The sequence below is a fragment of the Zingiber officinale genome, chromosome 6B (genome assembly GCF_018446385.1).
Source record: "Zingiber officinale cultivar Zhangliang chromosome 6B, Zo_v1.1, whole genome shotgun sequence".
NCBI classification, from domain to species: Eukaryota; Viridiplantae; Streptophyta; class Magnoliopsida; order Zingiberales; family Zingiberaceae; genus Zingiber; species Zingiber officinale.
In genome coordinates this window covers 421,644-438,369 of record NC_055996.1, presented here as the reverse complement: position 1 = coordinate 438,369, position 16,726 = coordinate 421,644, and the positions used below count along the sequence as shown (strand labels likewise).

Here is a 16,726-nt window from a genome sequence, read left to right as displayed (position 1 = left end):
AAAAATTATATAGAAATTTTTTTATTGGGACGATAATGGTAAATTTTTATGTTTTTAATACGACATTATAACACTCAACCATTCGAGACGCCTTAAATCACGGGCTTCGTGAATACGTGGAAAGATAGCAAAATTAATGCAGGACGCGAGTTAGGTGGCATTGATGCAGACGTTCTACAAATTAATGTCATGTTTAATCTTTCAGCATTTCCTTTTTAATTTGTTTTTTGAAAAAGGGCACTTAATTTTTTGGATTTTTCAAAGAACGAATCATACTCGCTTTGGCAAATTCCCAAGTTAGACCCACCATGTACTTTCCATGCCAAGATCAGTCCAATTTTTTCCATAAAAAACTTTAGGATTTAGTTTCCTTTTTTCCTAGTTAGTGTGAAACATAGCTAGAACTGTGGGCACATGGGTAGGTGTTGTTGAAGTATGATTTACAATCTTAAGTGTATCATGAGTATAATTTACAACTTATATGGTGTAATAGTAAAGTACTTAGGAGAACAAATAAGAATATCAAAGTTTGAATTTTAATAAAGACGAATATTCTAAAAATCGACCTGTGTGTAAGTTATACTCTAAATTTACCTATCAGGTGAATTAGGGCGAACCGTTTATCTCTAGGATTAATCAAGCGAAATTTAGACATCTAAATTATATATATATAAATGATTGATCATATTGTTGTTGTGGTCGAAGAAATACTTTTGAGCTAATGAATTCTCTCTGAGCACATGAAGCAGCAGTTGTTGGTACAAAGGTAAAAATAGCAAACAAGAAGCAAAGTTCTCTAAAGAGGTGCAAGATCAACTTTTCTTTGGACGCCTAAATCAAATTATATAGTTGGAATTCAAAATCAAATTGCTTTGGTCTTATGTAGTGACTAATTAAGTTATTAGGATAGATTAAATTGTCTAGTACATGCATTTGTTTAGAAAAATATAATAGTGTGGTTAAGGTAGGAAGAATTAAATTATTTTTAGACAAGTTGTGCCATGAAAAAACAAAAAAATAAGAGAACAGTTATATTCCTCATTAAATTATTATATTACCGCTATTCTAATGAACTCAAGTAGAATTTTTCTTGTCCTCGGAACTATGATGTCATGGTAGGATATTCAGGTTGTCACCCAGGCACTCGCGGCTCGATCTCCAACTATGACATATTTATAGGAATTATTCCTCCAAATGGGGGGCGCAACCAAAGAATGCTGGACTTCTGGGCTGGCCGCAGTATGCGCTTCCCGATTTATTCTAGTGGTCGATCGAAAACTTTCGTGGGGCCGGACTGATCATCCCAAAAATAGTCAATGAGACTAATTAAAATTATTATTATTATTATTTTTAAATAGAGTTTTTCTTCTCTTAATGTCCATCAAAGATAAATAGATCTCAAGTGAAGGTTGCATATGACATAAAATGCATGGATTTGATCCATTCCCAAAAACTTCATGGAGATCTACTTCACCACTTGAACTAGTGCATGCCAACATAAGTGTTCCTATAAGAACTCCTTCCCATGGGAACAATCTATATTTCACTCTCTTTATTGGTGATTTTACAAGAATGTGAAATAATTTTTTGTCATGGAAATCATAAACTTCCATTTTTGCTATTTCTCTTCAGATTAAAGCTCTTGTAGCAAATCAACATGGCAACATGATCAAAACATTAATAACAGATAATGAAGGAGAATTTGTCTACTCACCATTCATTGAGTGTTGGAGGGAAGAAAGAAGTACACCATTGTGGAAATGGTGAGAAACATGTATAGTGCATTACTCAAGTACATCCATTATTTGCGGGGATAAGGCGTTTGAAAGTGCAGTTTTCTTGCTTGACAACAGTTGTTGCTGAGCAGAAGACTCTTCGACAGTGCTTGTGGGCCGGTGTTCACATCTGCAATCTTAGCTTCATTGATAATTTCAACGTAGGCAGATAAAAGAAGCAACCATCCCCCTTCTGATAGGGGCTTGTAGGAGCATCTCTTTCAAGACTCCATTTCCAAGCAATTAAACCCATCTAGAAAGCAAAGGGAATTGATTCCCCATGCAGGAGTAAGAACAAAGAGATGAATGGCGGTAGGTTGGGTGGTTTTGGTGGAAGGCCAAAGTGTTGCTTTTCTTTGGTGATGGGGATCCCTGCAGTAATGAGGACAGATGTGGTCGTAGATGGGGTCTGGTTGCCTTCCCAAGGCAATTGTGTCCTTTTCACCAAGATAAGTTGGATTCCATTTCCACTTGCTTTGCTTTGCTTCTGCTCGCCTCATCTATTATTTTCTTTCCATCCACCATCCATGATCCATCATCCTATATGAACAGAACAAAACTCCAAAAGTCAAATTAAATTAAATTAAACTAAGCTAAATTAAATGACATGAAATCATGTCACCACTGTAATTGGTTCTGCATCATTGCTTCTGCAGTAATCCTCAAGTAGAATGGTAACAACAAACTGCATACTCCACACTCGAAGAAGTTCCCTAGTTGATAAGCTGGCGTTGTGTTGATATGATAAACCTTCTTGACTCAGAATCTGAACATGTTTTTGCACTATTATCAGAAAAGTAGAGCACTCATGAGAATCCCATTTCCATCTCACGTGGAGAGCATGTCTCACAAACTTTGAATTAGTTCTATAATTCAATAACAATATCACATGAAGAGCATGTCTTGCAAAAGTTGTATTAGTAACAAACAATATCCTGATAATTCAGAACAGAAGAGTGCCACATGAAGAGCATGACAAAGTTTGAATTACTTTTCCCACTTCTGCAAAGTTTATATATGGATCCTGATATAGTAAAACTGAGACTGAGATTATAAACACGACGATTACAACTCCATAATATGACACCGCAATACTCTTCTTCCTCGTTAGCACTGCTGAGACAAAAACAACCAGCAGAAACTAGGAGGTGATAGAAACTAGAGAATAAACTACGGACTCACACATCCTAAATGACTCTTGTACTGCATAAGGCTAAAGAGCAACTAAAGCAGCTCTGCAAATGTCTAAAACCCCATTTACAGCAACCACCGGAAATGACTACGGACTAGAACCGACACAAAGCGGTTAATTGCTTGAGGAGAGGATTGAATCCCAGTCTATCTCCCAAGAGGGATACTTCTTCAGCATAAAGTTCTCGGATTCGTCCCAAGGCACTTCGTTGAAATTCAAATGCTGTATTTCAGGCATCGGCAACGACCCCAAAGAGTCCTCGCCCTCAGACGAGATGTCTGACTTGTTGTCTTCCAAGGCTGGGCAACCCAAGTCGCCCTTAGTCACCGCCGCCTCCTCGACCATGGGAGGCGACTCGTCGTAGGTGTCAACTGTGATGGCCTCCGAAGTGGGTTTGAGGGCGGTGGGGCTGCTGGGAGGCAAACACTTTCCTTTCTTCGAATTGGTCAGGCTCTGGCATAAGGCTTGAAGCTTGGCGACGACGGTGGAGTGCAGGGGACTGGGAGTGACGGCGTCAGCAGTATGGCGGATGTTGGGGAAGTTGAGCCTAGCCAGATCACCGCGGAGCTGGTAGGCGGCCATGTCGTATGCCAACGCAGCCTCCTCGGCAGTGTCGAAGGTTCCCAGCCAGAGGCGAGTCCGGTTCTTGGGCAACCGGATTTCGGCCACCCACTTGCCCCAGTGGCGCTGCCGCACCCCACGGTAGAGCTTTGTGGGCTTTGACGCAGCGGTGGAGCCGGCGTGCTTCATCAGCTGATGCCGAGGTCCGAGAAAGCTGGCAGCTTGCTGGTGGTGGACGTGGTGCGGCAACTGCCTCGCTGCAAGTAGGCTTTGCTGCTGCTGGAGAATGAATTCAGCCTGGATCTGCTGGATTTGAGCAGGAGTGAGGTGGGTGAGCCCGACCGGGCCGGAACCGCCAACCCCAAGACGATCCAAAGCCATGAGGCTTCCCGGGACCATCTCGGTTACGGACGACGACGGCGAACATCCATCCAAGGTCGTATTTTGGGAAGAGAAGCAGCCAAAGGAGGGATTTTGATAGGAGTAGTAGTCTAAGCTCGGACTCTGAAGCGAGGAGCTGGAGAGGAGTGAGGAAGCGAGGTATGGAGTAGAAAAAGAGGAAGAAAAGGAAGAGGGAGAGGAGTAATCGAGAGTAGAGGAAGAAGGCGGGGAAGGAGAAGGGGAATGGGAGGAGAAAGAGGCACTTGTCATAAAAGGCTCAAGTGCTGTCCTGAGCTCCTCGTCAAGAAATTCTGCAGAGGCAACCGGAAGTCTATTGTGCATATCTATAGCTGTCACCATACTAAATCGACGAAAAAAACTCGAAACAAAACCAAAAAAAAATTAAGAGAAAGTGGAAACAGGCAGAAAACAAGACAAGACCTTTCAGCAACAGATAGAGAAAGAGCTAAAAACGAAATCCCAAATCAAAAATGGCCTCCAGAGGCGTAGTTCAAAAAGCCGACCTCTCTTGGATCCACAAAGAAAACGACCACAGGGCACAGAAAAACAACCCTCCTGGTCGATTAAAAATCCAGTAGATAAAAATCAAAAAATCCAGAAGAAAATGTACTGGATCTGTTCTGGAATCTCCGGCACCCAAAGAAGAAAGAGGAGGCAAAATTTACCAAACCTTCGCTCTTTTTTTTCGGCTGAAACAACCGAAAAAAGAAGCACGAGATGGGATTTCTAGCTTCCTTCTTCCTACGGAGACAGAAGACTACAGCGAGGGATTCAGAGAGGAGGGATTAAGAGATCGGAGAACAAACCTCGCTTCTTCTTCGGATGGGAATCTCTCGGCCTCACCGAAGAGTGGAAGGGAGAGATGGACGAAGCGGCGGTGGGTGGGTTGATCGCTCGTCTCTCTATAGAGGGAAGAAGAAAGGGCGGTGTCAGTGGGCTATTTAAAGCAGCCTCTCGTTGTTAATTAAGCTCTTAATTTCACGCGCATCCGCTGCGCGTCACTCGACATCACCACGACCATTTGCCCTATGACAGAAAGACACGTGCAGAGTGAATCGTACGGCATACACGGACTAACAGGACACGTGAACGGCAGAGATCGTCCTCCAGGTCTGCGTGGAAAACGGCAAGTTTTCTGGGGCCAATTTACCAAAATAAACCTCTAACATCTGTTTTTTTATAGAAACGACCCCAATTTTAAATCAACTGGCTCGAATTGAATGGCCTTTTTCTTTTCTTAAGAGCAATCGAATAGGTACAAAATATAGTAATTTATAAAATATTATAGGGCCTTTTTAAAAACAGATTGTGCAATTTGGAGTACAGAAATTAAAGGCTGCTGATGAGGCAGCTGGTCAAGCCAATCGCATGCCGCGCCATTTTCACATTTATTCCATTTTTATTTTAATAATTAATTCATGCATAGGAAGCTCTAGAAAGATGCTGTCTGTCTATTTACTTGGTAATTAATGGATTATTCACATTATTAAATTTAATATATGTGTTAATTATAAATTTATGGGATATGAAATAGTGAACTAAAGAAGGAGGTTGTGGATTAATGAAGGAGGTTATAAATTTATGTGTTAATTATTAATATTTTCCTTGGTTAGTACCGCCCCTCTTTTTGACTAGCACTCGAATCATTCTTTACTTTTTCTTCTGCTGATCTCCAAATCTGCACGCTGTTTGTGAACATTTATAAGTGAGATATTATTTTGATAGCTTTTAAAAGAAAAGAATTGTTCTTTTGATTTATTATTATTTTTATTTAATTTATTGTACCCTAAAACTATGAAAAGAACGCTTAAAAAGTGTTATTTCATCCCATCTCTTTCGCTAATCTTCTAAATCCCCACTCTCGTTATTTTTAAGTACATTCTCCCTCTTTAAAATTAAAAAGAGTATGATATTTTTCTATATCAAGTTCAATGATGAACTTGATATCATCTCATATCAGATTTACAGTGGACCTGATATTTTTTTCATATCATTGATATGATCTAATATTAGACTCAGTGTGGACTTAATATTTTCTCACATTAAGTTCAATTTGTCTCTCCAAGATTAAAAAGGATTTGATATTTTTCCATATCAGACCTACACTAGGTTTGATATTATCCAATATCAGATCCAGCGTAGGTGTGATATTTTTTCACATCAGACCTAATATAGATTTGATATGGTTTAATATCAATCTGTTATTTTCTCACATCAGACTTAGCATGACTTTGATATTTTTTTATATCATATTTATTAGGAGATGTATTGAAAAATAATATATGGAGAGAGGAAGAGGTTACTTAAAAATATAGAAAAAGATTAATATTATTTTTAATATTATTTTTAATATTGTTTTAATATTTTTTAATAATAATAATAATATTATTATTATTATTATTGATTAATAATTATTGATGAAAAGAAACGTGCGCTGTTTTTAGTAAAAAATCCGTTTACCATTGATTTTTTTGGGTGACAATAAACTTGTAAATTATTGATGGCCAGAGCAAATTGTTTAGATTTTTAATGGAAATATTCAGTCAATAAATCAAAATCACAGCTTTGATCCAGCTCATTAAGGTGTATGGCCAAGTCAACAAGATTGCGAAGCAATGCACATTATTAATTGTTTGGAAAAATATTAGTTTTGGCAATATAATTTCAATTCGGTGATGATTCAAAATAAATTTTATTTGGACATTTTTTTAATATAAAATTATTTATTTATTTAATCTATCGAATTATTTTACCAGTTTTATATTTTATATCTAATTTTTGACAACGAATCCTCTAGCGTAATAATAAATTTATAGAGATAAGATCCTTTGGATCATTTTTATGATCTAAAGAAGAGTCATTTTATATTTATTGGTGTAGATGAATGATCTCCATCTATTTAATAAATAGGGACCATTTATCCATCAATGGAGATCAAAGGATCATCTTCTAAATCATAAAAAATTGATCCAGAAAATTTTCTATGAAATTAGCTCCACTAGTCTAAAATTTTTTTAGATAAGAGGATCTGACCTCGTGGAATTAAATTTGCAAGAAATTACCATTTTATTTAGAATTATAAAAACTCGAATTAATCGACCATTTCTACGGATTTTGGTTAGCGTGAAAATATTATTTAATTTTATTGTGAAACATTTCCCATACATTAGCAAATGAGTAATCTAGATAATAAAATAAAGGAAAAATGGATACTTCATTTTTTTAACAATTAATTTTTAAAAATATATATATAGTAGCAATCAATCATTAATTAGCACTTTGAAATTTTTTTTTTTTCTCTCCATTCCAAAGCATGTAATAGAGACAAGATAATGGTCATGGGGAGAGTGACATGATTGACAATTTTGATCTTTATTTTAAGGGAAACAAGTTGAGCTAAAAAAACCCTCATATTTCATTTTAAACCAGCGTATAATGGTGCAAATATATTTTTTAAAATAAATCAAATTGATTCAAATTTAGATCTATCTAATAAAAAAATAGTAATCTTAATTATTTGTGAGATTTTTATGATCATACTGTGTTATGATAGGATGCAAAATTAAAGATAATATTCATCTATTAAGAAACAACAATAGTAGAAAATATGATTATATTCATCCAAAAATATTTATCATAATCTGTCCTTAGAAGATGGGATGAGATTTTTTTTCTCAAAATATATATCCTTTGAAAATTATTTCCTTATCTTATTATCATATATCACTTTCTAATTAATTGGCGAAGACGAAACAAAGTCAATGGTGGATGTGAATGTCATTAATCAAAATTATTATAATTGTATACTTGTATAATTGAACACGCTTGACCAAGTCACTTGGATCTACTCGTCAATATTGTTAAAGAGTCCAGCATGCGTGTCGACTCAATAATTACGTTCATCTCATACGGTTTGTCCTATCTCGCTTAACTTTCTTCTTAACTTGTCTAACTTGACTTTATATTTTGTTTGACATCCAGTTGCTCAAATTAATTGACTCGTTTGACCTGTGATTTGCACGACTAGCTCATCTCGTTCATTCCATCAAAAATATATATATATATATACTCCACATTTCTTTTAAATTTTAGATAAAAAAACTTATTTACACTATGGAAGAACTAGTAAATTAATTATCTGGAATTTGTAGGTTTATTCTCACAGGAATTAGTTAACCATCACGATATATTATTATAGAAAAATAAAATTACAGAAAACATTTAACATCGGATCCGTGGCGCAATGGTAGCGCGTCTGACTCCAGATCAGAAGGTTGCGTGTTCGATTCACGTCGGGTTCAATATACAAATGCAGGATTAAATTTGTTTTTCGATATTTTAACTGAGCTTAGTTCTTATACCATTACGAAGGCATATTCCATCTTCTCTAGTTGGGCCGTCGGGGAAGGCCCAGTCTAACTTCCAATGGCTTGGTATTGTAGATGAGTCTTGTCCAAGTGCTTCGTGTCTTTGATTTCATCAGGTATAAAATGCATAAATCATAAAAATAATATTATATTTTATTTAAATTCGTCGGGTTTTATAAAATATATATTTTATTTTATAATTTAATGTAGTTTTAAACCAATTAATTACTTCGATTAAAATGACTTGATAAACCAAAATATTTAAATTTAACCTCTTTTTTCGGAAAAATCTAAAACTATCTCATATAGATTTTCCATAAGTTTTATACAGTGGAGAGTTGAAAGATAAGTACGAGAAGATGAACTAGTCAGGAAAGTCCACGTCGTAGCTTGGTTGCACCATCGGCGTCGACTCATCACCACCGCTGCCAGAAGTTTCACCTGAGCTGTGCTATTTTGAGCACTATAGTACCGCATCATCAGTTCATCTATCATTGTCCAATCAACTTCTGGCACCACCACATTCATATTTTTTTAACATGTTTATTTGTTATTTGTTTTCCCTAACTTAAACGTATTGCCAAACATTAAAAAGAAGAAAATTATTGGAACAATCTCAATGATCTGTGAGACCATGTGTTTTGGTATTTGGACAAAGAGTTTAAGTTAGATTCACCCTTATATTTGATATGTATATTCGAGTTGTACAAGTTTACAGGATACACATATGACTCAAGTTGATGACTTCAAGTCTGGTGAATGATGGAGTATTCGAGGGACCATGGACAAGACAACAAGGATAAGGGCCGAAGAATTAATTATGCATTTCTGAAATAGGGTTAGAAATACTAAAAAGGGATGAAATTAGGTGTCAGTCGACTGGGAACAATGAAAATCGAACACAAAATGCTTCTGTGTGTTGATTTCGATAAGGGCAGTAGACTAATACTAGTCTGAAACTGTATTTCAACACTGATTGTGACCGGGTCAACTCGTGTAGATGTATGAGATCTATGGGGGATAAATACACGAGTTTAAGGTCAGTTGGATGATAAGTTTTTAACAATTAGGATAGTTATGCAAAGTTTTTTGAATGTTAGGCAAAGGGGGAGAAGTAAGATTTAGTTAGGGAAATCTTAGTGCCTTTGCATAGGAGGAGCCTTGTGATAGATTCTTAAATAGTCCTATGGTAAAATTCCTAAGTCAATGAAGAGCATAGGTGTAGGGAGAGCTTTGGGATGTGTTCCAATGCATGTTGCATTGTTGTTTATTCGGCGGTGTAAGTCCAAGTATGTAGCATTGACAATGTAAGTCCATTCGGCGGTGTAAGTCCAAGTGTGTAGCCTTGTGATAGATTCTTAAATAACCCTATGGTAAAATTCCTAAGTCAATGAAGAACATAGGTGTAGGGAGAGCTTTGGGATATGTTCCAATGCATGTTGCATTGTTGTTCATTCGGCGGTGTAAGTCCAAGTATGTAACCTTGACAACGTAAATCCATTCGGCGGTGTAAGTCCAAGTGTGTAGCCTTGGCAACATAAGTCCATTCGGCGGTATAAGTCCAAGTGTGTAGCCTTGGCAACATAAGTCCATTGTTCTTTTAGTATGTTTATTTGCTATTTGTTTTCCCTAACTTAAACGTTTTGTCAAACATCAAAAAGAGGGAGATTGTTGGAGCAATCCCAATGGTCCGTGAGACCATGTTTTTTGGTATTTGAGCAAAGGGTTTAAGTTGGGTTCACCCTTGTATTTGATATGTGTATTCGAGTTGTGCAGGTTTATAGGATACACATATAACTCAGGCTGATGGCTTTGATTCTGGTGAAGGATGGAGCATCCGAGAGACCGTGGACAAGGCAGTAAGGACAAAGACCGAGGGAAGCAACTTCGAGGCATACGCGAAGGATGACATTGGGACGATCCGCGGGCTTGGGTGCATCCGAGGGACGAGAGCCAAAGGAAGTATGCTTGAAGGTAAAAGATCAAAGCTACAACGAAGCATCAAGTGAGTCGTAAGGGTGAGGGTCCGAGTGGTGAGAGATTGTACTCGGGTACCAGTCGACTGATGGTTTTATCAGTCGACTGGTGTAGTCGACTGTGCAGTTGACTGGGAGCGAACAGAATGCTTCTGTTCGCTCGGCCAATGTGGAGCAATTGACTGGTACTTTTACCAATCGATTGGTATCGAGCCGTTGGGATCTCCACAGAGGGCAGTCGACTGATAGTTTTTGCAGTCGACTGGCAGGCTAAGTTTTCTAACCCGCGACCTATATAACTAAGCCTTGGGAGGTTGGTTAAGGTTGATGAAATTAGACTTGGTTAAAGTCTAATTAGTAGTCTACCAGTGTTCAAGGTTTCCCTTGTGTCCAAGAGGTCTTGTTGAGTTTGTGGTGAGATTTCTCCACCACAAGGAGGTTTGAGCCAGCCAGAATTTCCGGGGACTAATTCACCAACGGATTGAGAGATCATCCACCTTACGGACAACCGTGGAGTAGGAGAAAGCTATCTCTCAACCACGTTACATCGACGTGTATTGGTTTGTTTTTCTTTCTTAGTCTTTGTATTTCATTTAGTGTTTAGCTTATTTATTTTATATTATTCCGCTACGCAAGTTAACATACGTAGGAAGCTATCGATTTGGGTGCACCGCCTATTCAACCCCCCATTCTAGCCAGTCGCAAGATCCCCTACACTCTGGTAGTCCAAAGCTCAATAGAAGAGCATTCTGTTGGTGCAGGAAGCATCCGACGATCGAACCTAAGTTTTGATAATGGCAAAGGGATTCAAAGTTAAGATTCTCTGTTATCTAACATGTTGAATGAGTGTTTCAGGAAAGTCCTAACTGCGGTTAGGCAGGTGAAAATCCTAGGGGGTGGTTGTTAGGATCCTTCGTACGGCTAGAGAGGGGGGTGTGAATAGCCGACCCCAATCTTTCTCGTTTCTTCCTACGATTAGGTTAGCGCAGCGGAAATACAAAGTAGAAAGAAAACAGGAGAAGAAAGACAAACCATATAACGAGGTTCGGAGATGAACTCCTACTCCTCGGCGTGTCCGTAAGGTGGACGAAGCCTACCAATCCGTCGGTGGATGAGTCCCCGGAAACCCGGCTAATAGATACTCCTTGTGGGTGGAGAAACCTCACCACAATCTTTGCAACAGCAATAGGAGTACAAATAGGAACAAGAAAACAAGAACAGAAATGTAAACAACACTTGCTTGCCTTCTTGAAGTCAGCAGGAACCCTGGTGAAGCAGCAGCTTCTCGGATCCAAGCCTAGCTAGAAAACCAGCAACAGCAAGAAGCTCACGCGAAGCTTTAGCACCCAACGAGCTCAACAAAGCTCAGCAAGAAGAAGAAGCATAAGCTTCAGGCAGAAGAGTACTTCCAGAAGGAAGAAGAAGAAACCCTGTAGAATCCCTCCACATGCTTTGAAGTGAAGAAACTTGCAAAAGAGTACAAAAAGACATGTATGGGTCTCGCTATAGTTCGATCGGTCGTGGACCGATCGGGAGGATGGATCGGTCTCATGGGGTACATCACCTCCTTCGGTGCTCACTCGACACGTTCCTCGAACGAGTGGAGGAAAATTGAGCTCGATCCGTGGACCGATCAGGCTTCTCTTCTCTGCTCGTTTGCCACTGGTCTCCTTCTGATCGGTCTTCAGAGCGATCAGATAACCATCAGTAGCATACTGATCGGTCACTGATCGGTCACCAGACCGATCAGATGACCCATGTATCATTGGATCGGTCTGCAGCCCGATCCAAACTTCTCAGCCCTAAACCTAAGGCTTCCACACCAACATCCGGTCAACCTTGACCTGTTGGTACATCATGCCTAGCATCCGGTCACTCCCTTGACCTGCTAGCACTCCCCGCTAAGTGTCCGGTCAATCCCTTTGACCCACTTAGACTTTTCCACACCAGATGTCCGATCATCCCTGATCCATCTGGATTTTCCTCTTCGTGCCAAGTATCCGATCACTCCCTTGACCTACTTGGACTTTCCAACACCAGAAGTCCGATCATCCCTGATCCATCTGGATTTTCCCTTGCCCGGCTTCACTCACCAGGACTTTCCACCTGGCTTCACTCACCAGGATTTCCACACTGCCTAACATCCCAGTTAGGACTTTCTCACTGCCTGGCTTCACTCACCAGGACTTTCCAACTGCCTAACATCCCAGTTAGGGCTTTCCCATTGCCTAACATCCCAGTTAGGACTTTTCCTCGTGCCAAGCTCCCTGCTTGGACTTCTCCGTGCCAAGTCTCCATACTTGGACTTTTCCAGTGCCAAGTCTCCATACTTGGACTTTTCGCGTGCCAAGCTCCCTGCTTGGACTTTTCCGTTGCCAAGTCTCCACACTTGGACTTTTCAGGTCAACCAGGTCAACCTTGACCTAAGGTTGCACCTACAATCTCCCAAACATCTATTCTTGTCCCATATCAAGAATACAACTCTTCCACGAGTGTCAAACATCAACATGCAACTCAACTAGGTCAACCTTGACCTAAGGTTGCACCGACAATCTTCCCAAGTCAAACATCAAAATACAACTCGAGTCAAGTTACCTCGAGTTGGGTCAACCAGGTCAACCTTGACCTAAGGTTGCACCAACAGTGGTAACCCTAGGTGGAGAAAAGTCCTAGCTGCGGTTAGGCAAAGGGAAAACCCTAGGGGGTAGTAACCCTAGGTCATAGGGGGTGGTAACTCTATGAGGAAAGTCTTGGCAGGTCGATGGCTTCAGGCAAAAGTCCTAGGGGGTGGTAACCCTAGGTGAAAAGTTCTGGTGTCGCGAACCAGGTGAAAGACTGGACTAGCCGGGGAAGCGGATGTCCAGCAGAAAGTCCGGAAGCGTCGAGTGCTGAGCAAAAGTCCAGTCGATCTGGAGGATCGACTGGCAACAGGTAAATCTCCTGAGTGGAGTAGGTGAGGACGCGTTCCCCGTAGAGGGAATAGTAGGCGTCGGGTCGACCTAGGGTTTCCGGATGGAAATCCAAAGTCAGACTTATTACTTACTGTGTTTTATCAGATTCTAACATTGTCTTGCAGGGTATTTTGCTCGGACTAACCTTTGTTTGCAGGTGAGGAACCTGCTGGAAAAAGGCTGTCCGGGCGCCCGGGATGGATCCGGGCGCCCGGAGGTCCGGGCGCCCGGGACCAAATTCTATCCCCTGCGCGACTTCGCCACGTGGAGCATCCTGGTTGGTTGGCCACGTCACACTCCAGGCGCCCGGAAGGGATCCAGGCGCCCGGAACCGCATATAAAAGGAGGGTTGAGGTGCAGCTTCAAGAACAACGAATTCTAAGTGATCTTTCATCAACACGCTGCTCCAAAAGACGCTCCGAAGTGCTACTACAAGTGTCCGACGACCCGAAGCTTCAGAATTAGCATTTCTTGTCGTCGGTATAATTTTTGATAGCTTTTATTTGTACTCATAATTGTAATCTGTTAACGAGCTTATAGTTGTTGCCCACCGGAAGCGATCAAGGATCGCGGGCCTTCGAGTAGGAGTCGACTTAAGCTCCGAACGAAGTAAAATCGACCTGTCTCTTTGTGTTGTCTCTTTATTTTATTTTCGCTTATTCCGCTGCACGTTTTAACTCCGATAGTTTTCCGATAATCGAACGAAATAGCCACGAGCGCTATTCACCCCCCCTCTACCGCTTCTCGATCCAACACATTCATCATCTCCTTTAGAGTTCGATTCTTTTGCTTAGCAACTCCATTTTGCTGAGAAGTATAAGGAGCTGTAATTTCGTGTCTGATCTCATGTTCAACACACAACTCAGCGAATGGTGATACATATTTCTCGGTCACTTTTAACCACCTTAATATTTCTATTAAGCTGGTTTTCAACCTTATTCTTATAATGTGTAAATTTCTCTATAGCTTCATTCTTACTTTTGAGAAGATACACATAACAGTATTTTATATTATCATCTACAAAAGTGATAAAGTATTTATTCCCATCACGTGTTGGTGTACCCTTGAGGTCACACACGTCGGTGTGAATTAGCCTGATTAAGCCATGAAGGACATCGAAGAGGTGGTATCGACCATGCAATGGAGACGGCCACGTGACGATTGAACGCCACCATATTATTGTTGGAACAACAATCTGCCAGAGATATTGGGAACTTTGTTGAATTTAAGTTACACGAAATTAAATTTAACTTATCTGTAAAGATGACCTGGGCAGATAATATCAGGCTGCCAATAGGGGTTGGTTTCTGCTAATTACTGAGTGCAAACCAAGCTCCGAGTGAGCAGTCGGACTGGCAAGTCCCAAACCTAGTGACCCAATTGCTGAGTGAGTATGTGAGCGACCAAGCGAATTGACCGAGCGAGCAATCAGGCGAGCAGAGGGGCCGAGCGGTCGAGTGGACTGAGCGGCTGAGTGAGTGACCAACTGAGTAGACCGAGCAAGCGGCCGGGAGAGCAGAGGGCCGAGCGAGTGTGTAACACCCACAAAACTATAAAGATAAGTATATGGGTATTATTTGCTTTAGAGCATAAGAGTAAAAAGAATCAAAAGAAAAAGAAATAATAGAAATAAAAAGAAGATGTGAAGGTTTGAACCTTGAACCTCTTCAAAAAGGATAGAAATAAAATTATGTATGATAACTGTTGGAGGATCTTGCGGCCGGCTTGAAGGGGGGTTGGATAGACGATGCTCCCAAATACTCGCTTTCACCCTACACTTGTTAGTGCGCAACGGAAATACAAACTAATACAAACAAGTAGAAAGCTAAACACTACAAGAAAGAGCAAGCAAACCGCTAACACGTTCGTTTAACGTGGTTCGGAGATTAGGGCTCCTACTCCACGGCTTGTCCTTGAGGTGGACGATCCCTATCCGTCGGTGGATTAGCCCCCGGAAACTCTGGCTAGCTCAAACCTCCTTGTGGGTGGAGAAACCTCACCACAAACTCACCAAGACCTCTTGGACACAAGGGAAATCTTGAGCACTTTTGTGACTACTAATTAGGCTTTAACCAAGTCTAATTTCGTCGCCTTGGCCGGCCATACCAAGCTCCTTCTCATAGAGCTTGGAACAAATCAGAACCTGATTTGCCCGTTACCAGTCGACTGGTCCTTGCACCAGTCGACTGATGCCAGCCCAACGGCTCTCTCAACGGCTATTTGCTACAGTGCATCAGTCGACTGGTCCATACACCAGTCGACTGCTACAGTACGCTACAGTAACTGCTACAGTGCGCTACAGTGACTGCTACAGTACCGCTACAGTAAACCCCTAAAACTAGGATTTTACTCCGAGTACAATCTCTCATGCACTCGTACCCTCACGACTCATTTGACTCTTCTTTGCAGCCTTGACCTCTTGCCTTCAAGCCTACTTCCTTTGGCTCTCGTCCCTCGGATGCATCCAAGCCTAGGGCTGTAAATGAACCAAGCGTTCGTGAACAAGCTTGGTGTTCGGCTTGGTAAGAGCTTGTTTATGTTCGTTCAATATACATTAGATTAATTAAACAAACAAGCTTGAACAGCTCGTTAAGCTAAACAAACAAGCTTGAACACATATGTGTTCAGCTCGTTAACATTCGTGAACAACGTTTGTGAACAATGTTCATGAATAATATTTATTAATAAATTTTTTTTCAATATGCTAAATAAATAATAAAATAAAATAAATAAATTTAAATTATCAATCTTAATGACCAATCAAACAATTAAAAGTTTCAAACAATCAAACAAGCTTGAATTGAGAGCTTGATAATATCTAAACGAACCAAGCTCAAACCAAACTCAAGCCAAGCTCGACCCAAGCTCAAGCCAAGCTTGAATTGACAGCTTGATAACATCTAAACAAACCAAGCTCAAGCCAAGCTCAAGCCAAGCTCGAACCAAGCTCAAGCCAAGCTTGAATTGAGAGCTTGATAACATCTAAACGAACCAAGCTCAAGCCAAGCTTCAAACAAGCTCAAGCTCATAAAAAATAAACCAAGCCAAGTTTGAACACTCATTTCAAAAGCTTGGTTCATTTTAAGCTCGGCTCGGCTCGGCTCGGCTCGGTTATCTTATCAAACAAGCTTGAACACCCCAAAGCTCAGCTCGGCTCGGCTTGTTTACAGCCCTATCCAAGCCCGCGGCTCGTCCCCAATGCCATCCTTCGCGTATGCCTCGAAGTCGTTTCCCTCGGCCCTTGTCTTTGCTGCCTTGTCCACGGTCCCTCGGATGCTCCATCCTTCACCGGACCCGAAGCCGTCAACCTAAGTCACATGTGTCACCTGCAGTCCTGCACAACTCAAGTACATATATCAAATAACAAGGGTAAACCTAACTTAAACACTTTTCCCAAACACCAAAACACATGGTCCCACGGACCATTGGGATTGCTCCAACAATCTCCCCCTTTTTGGTGTTTGGCAATACGTTTAAGTTAGGGAAAACATATAGCAAACAA

General features: G+C 40.6%; 1 protein-coding gene and 1 non-coding gene across 2 annotated transcripts; one reads left to right on the top strand and one right to left on the bottom strand.

Moving 5' to 3' along the window:
* Nucleotides 1–2,805: 2,805 nt before the first annotated feature.
* LOC121991641 (ethylene-responsive transcription factor ERF056-like) lies at nt 2,806–4,851 on the bottom strand. Its single transcript, XM_042545624.1, has one exon. It carries the CDS (start codon nt 4,267–4,269, stop codon nt 3,082–3,084), a length of 1,188 nt encoding a protein of 395 aa, XP_042401558.1. The 5' UTR covers nt 4,270–4,851; the 3' UTR covers nt 2,806–3,081.
* Nucleotides 4,852–8,159: 3,308 nt separating this feature from the next.
* On the top strand, nt 8,160–8,231 carry TRNAW-CCA. Its single transcript has one exon. It is a non-coding gene; the product is annotated as a tRNA-Trp (tRNA).
* Nucleotides 8,232–16,726: the final 8,495 nt, after the last annotated feature.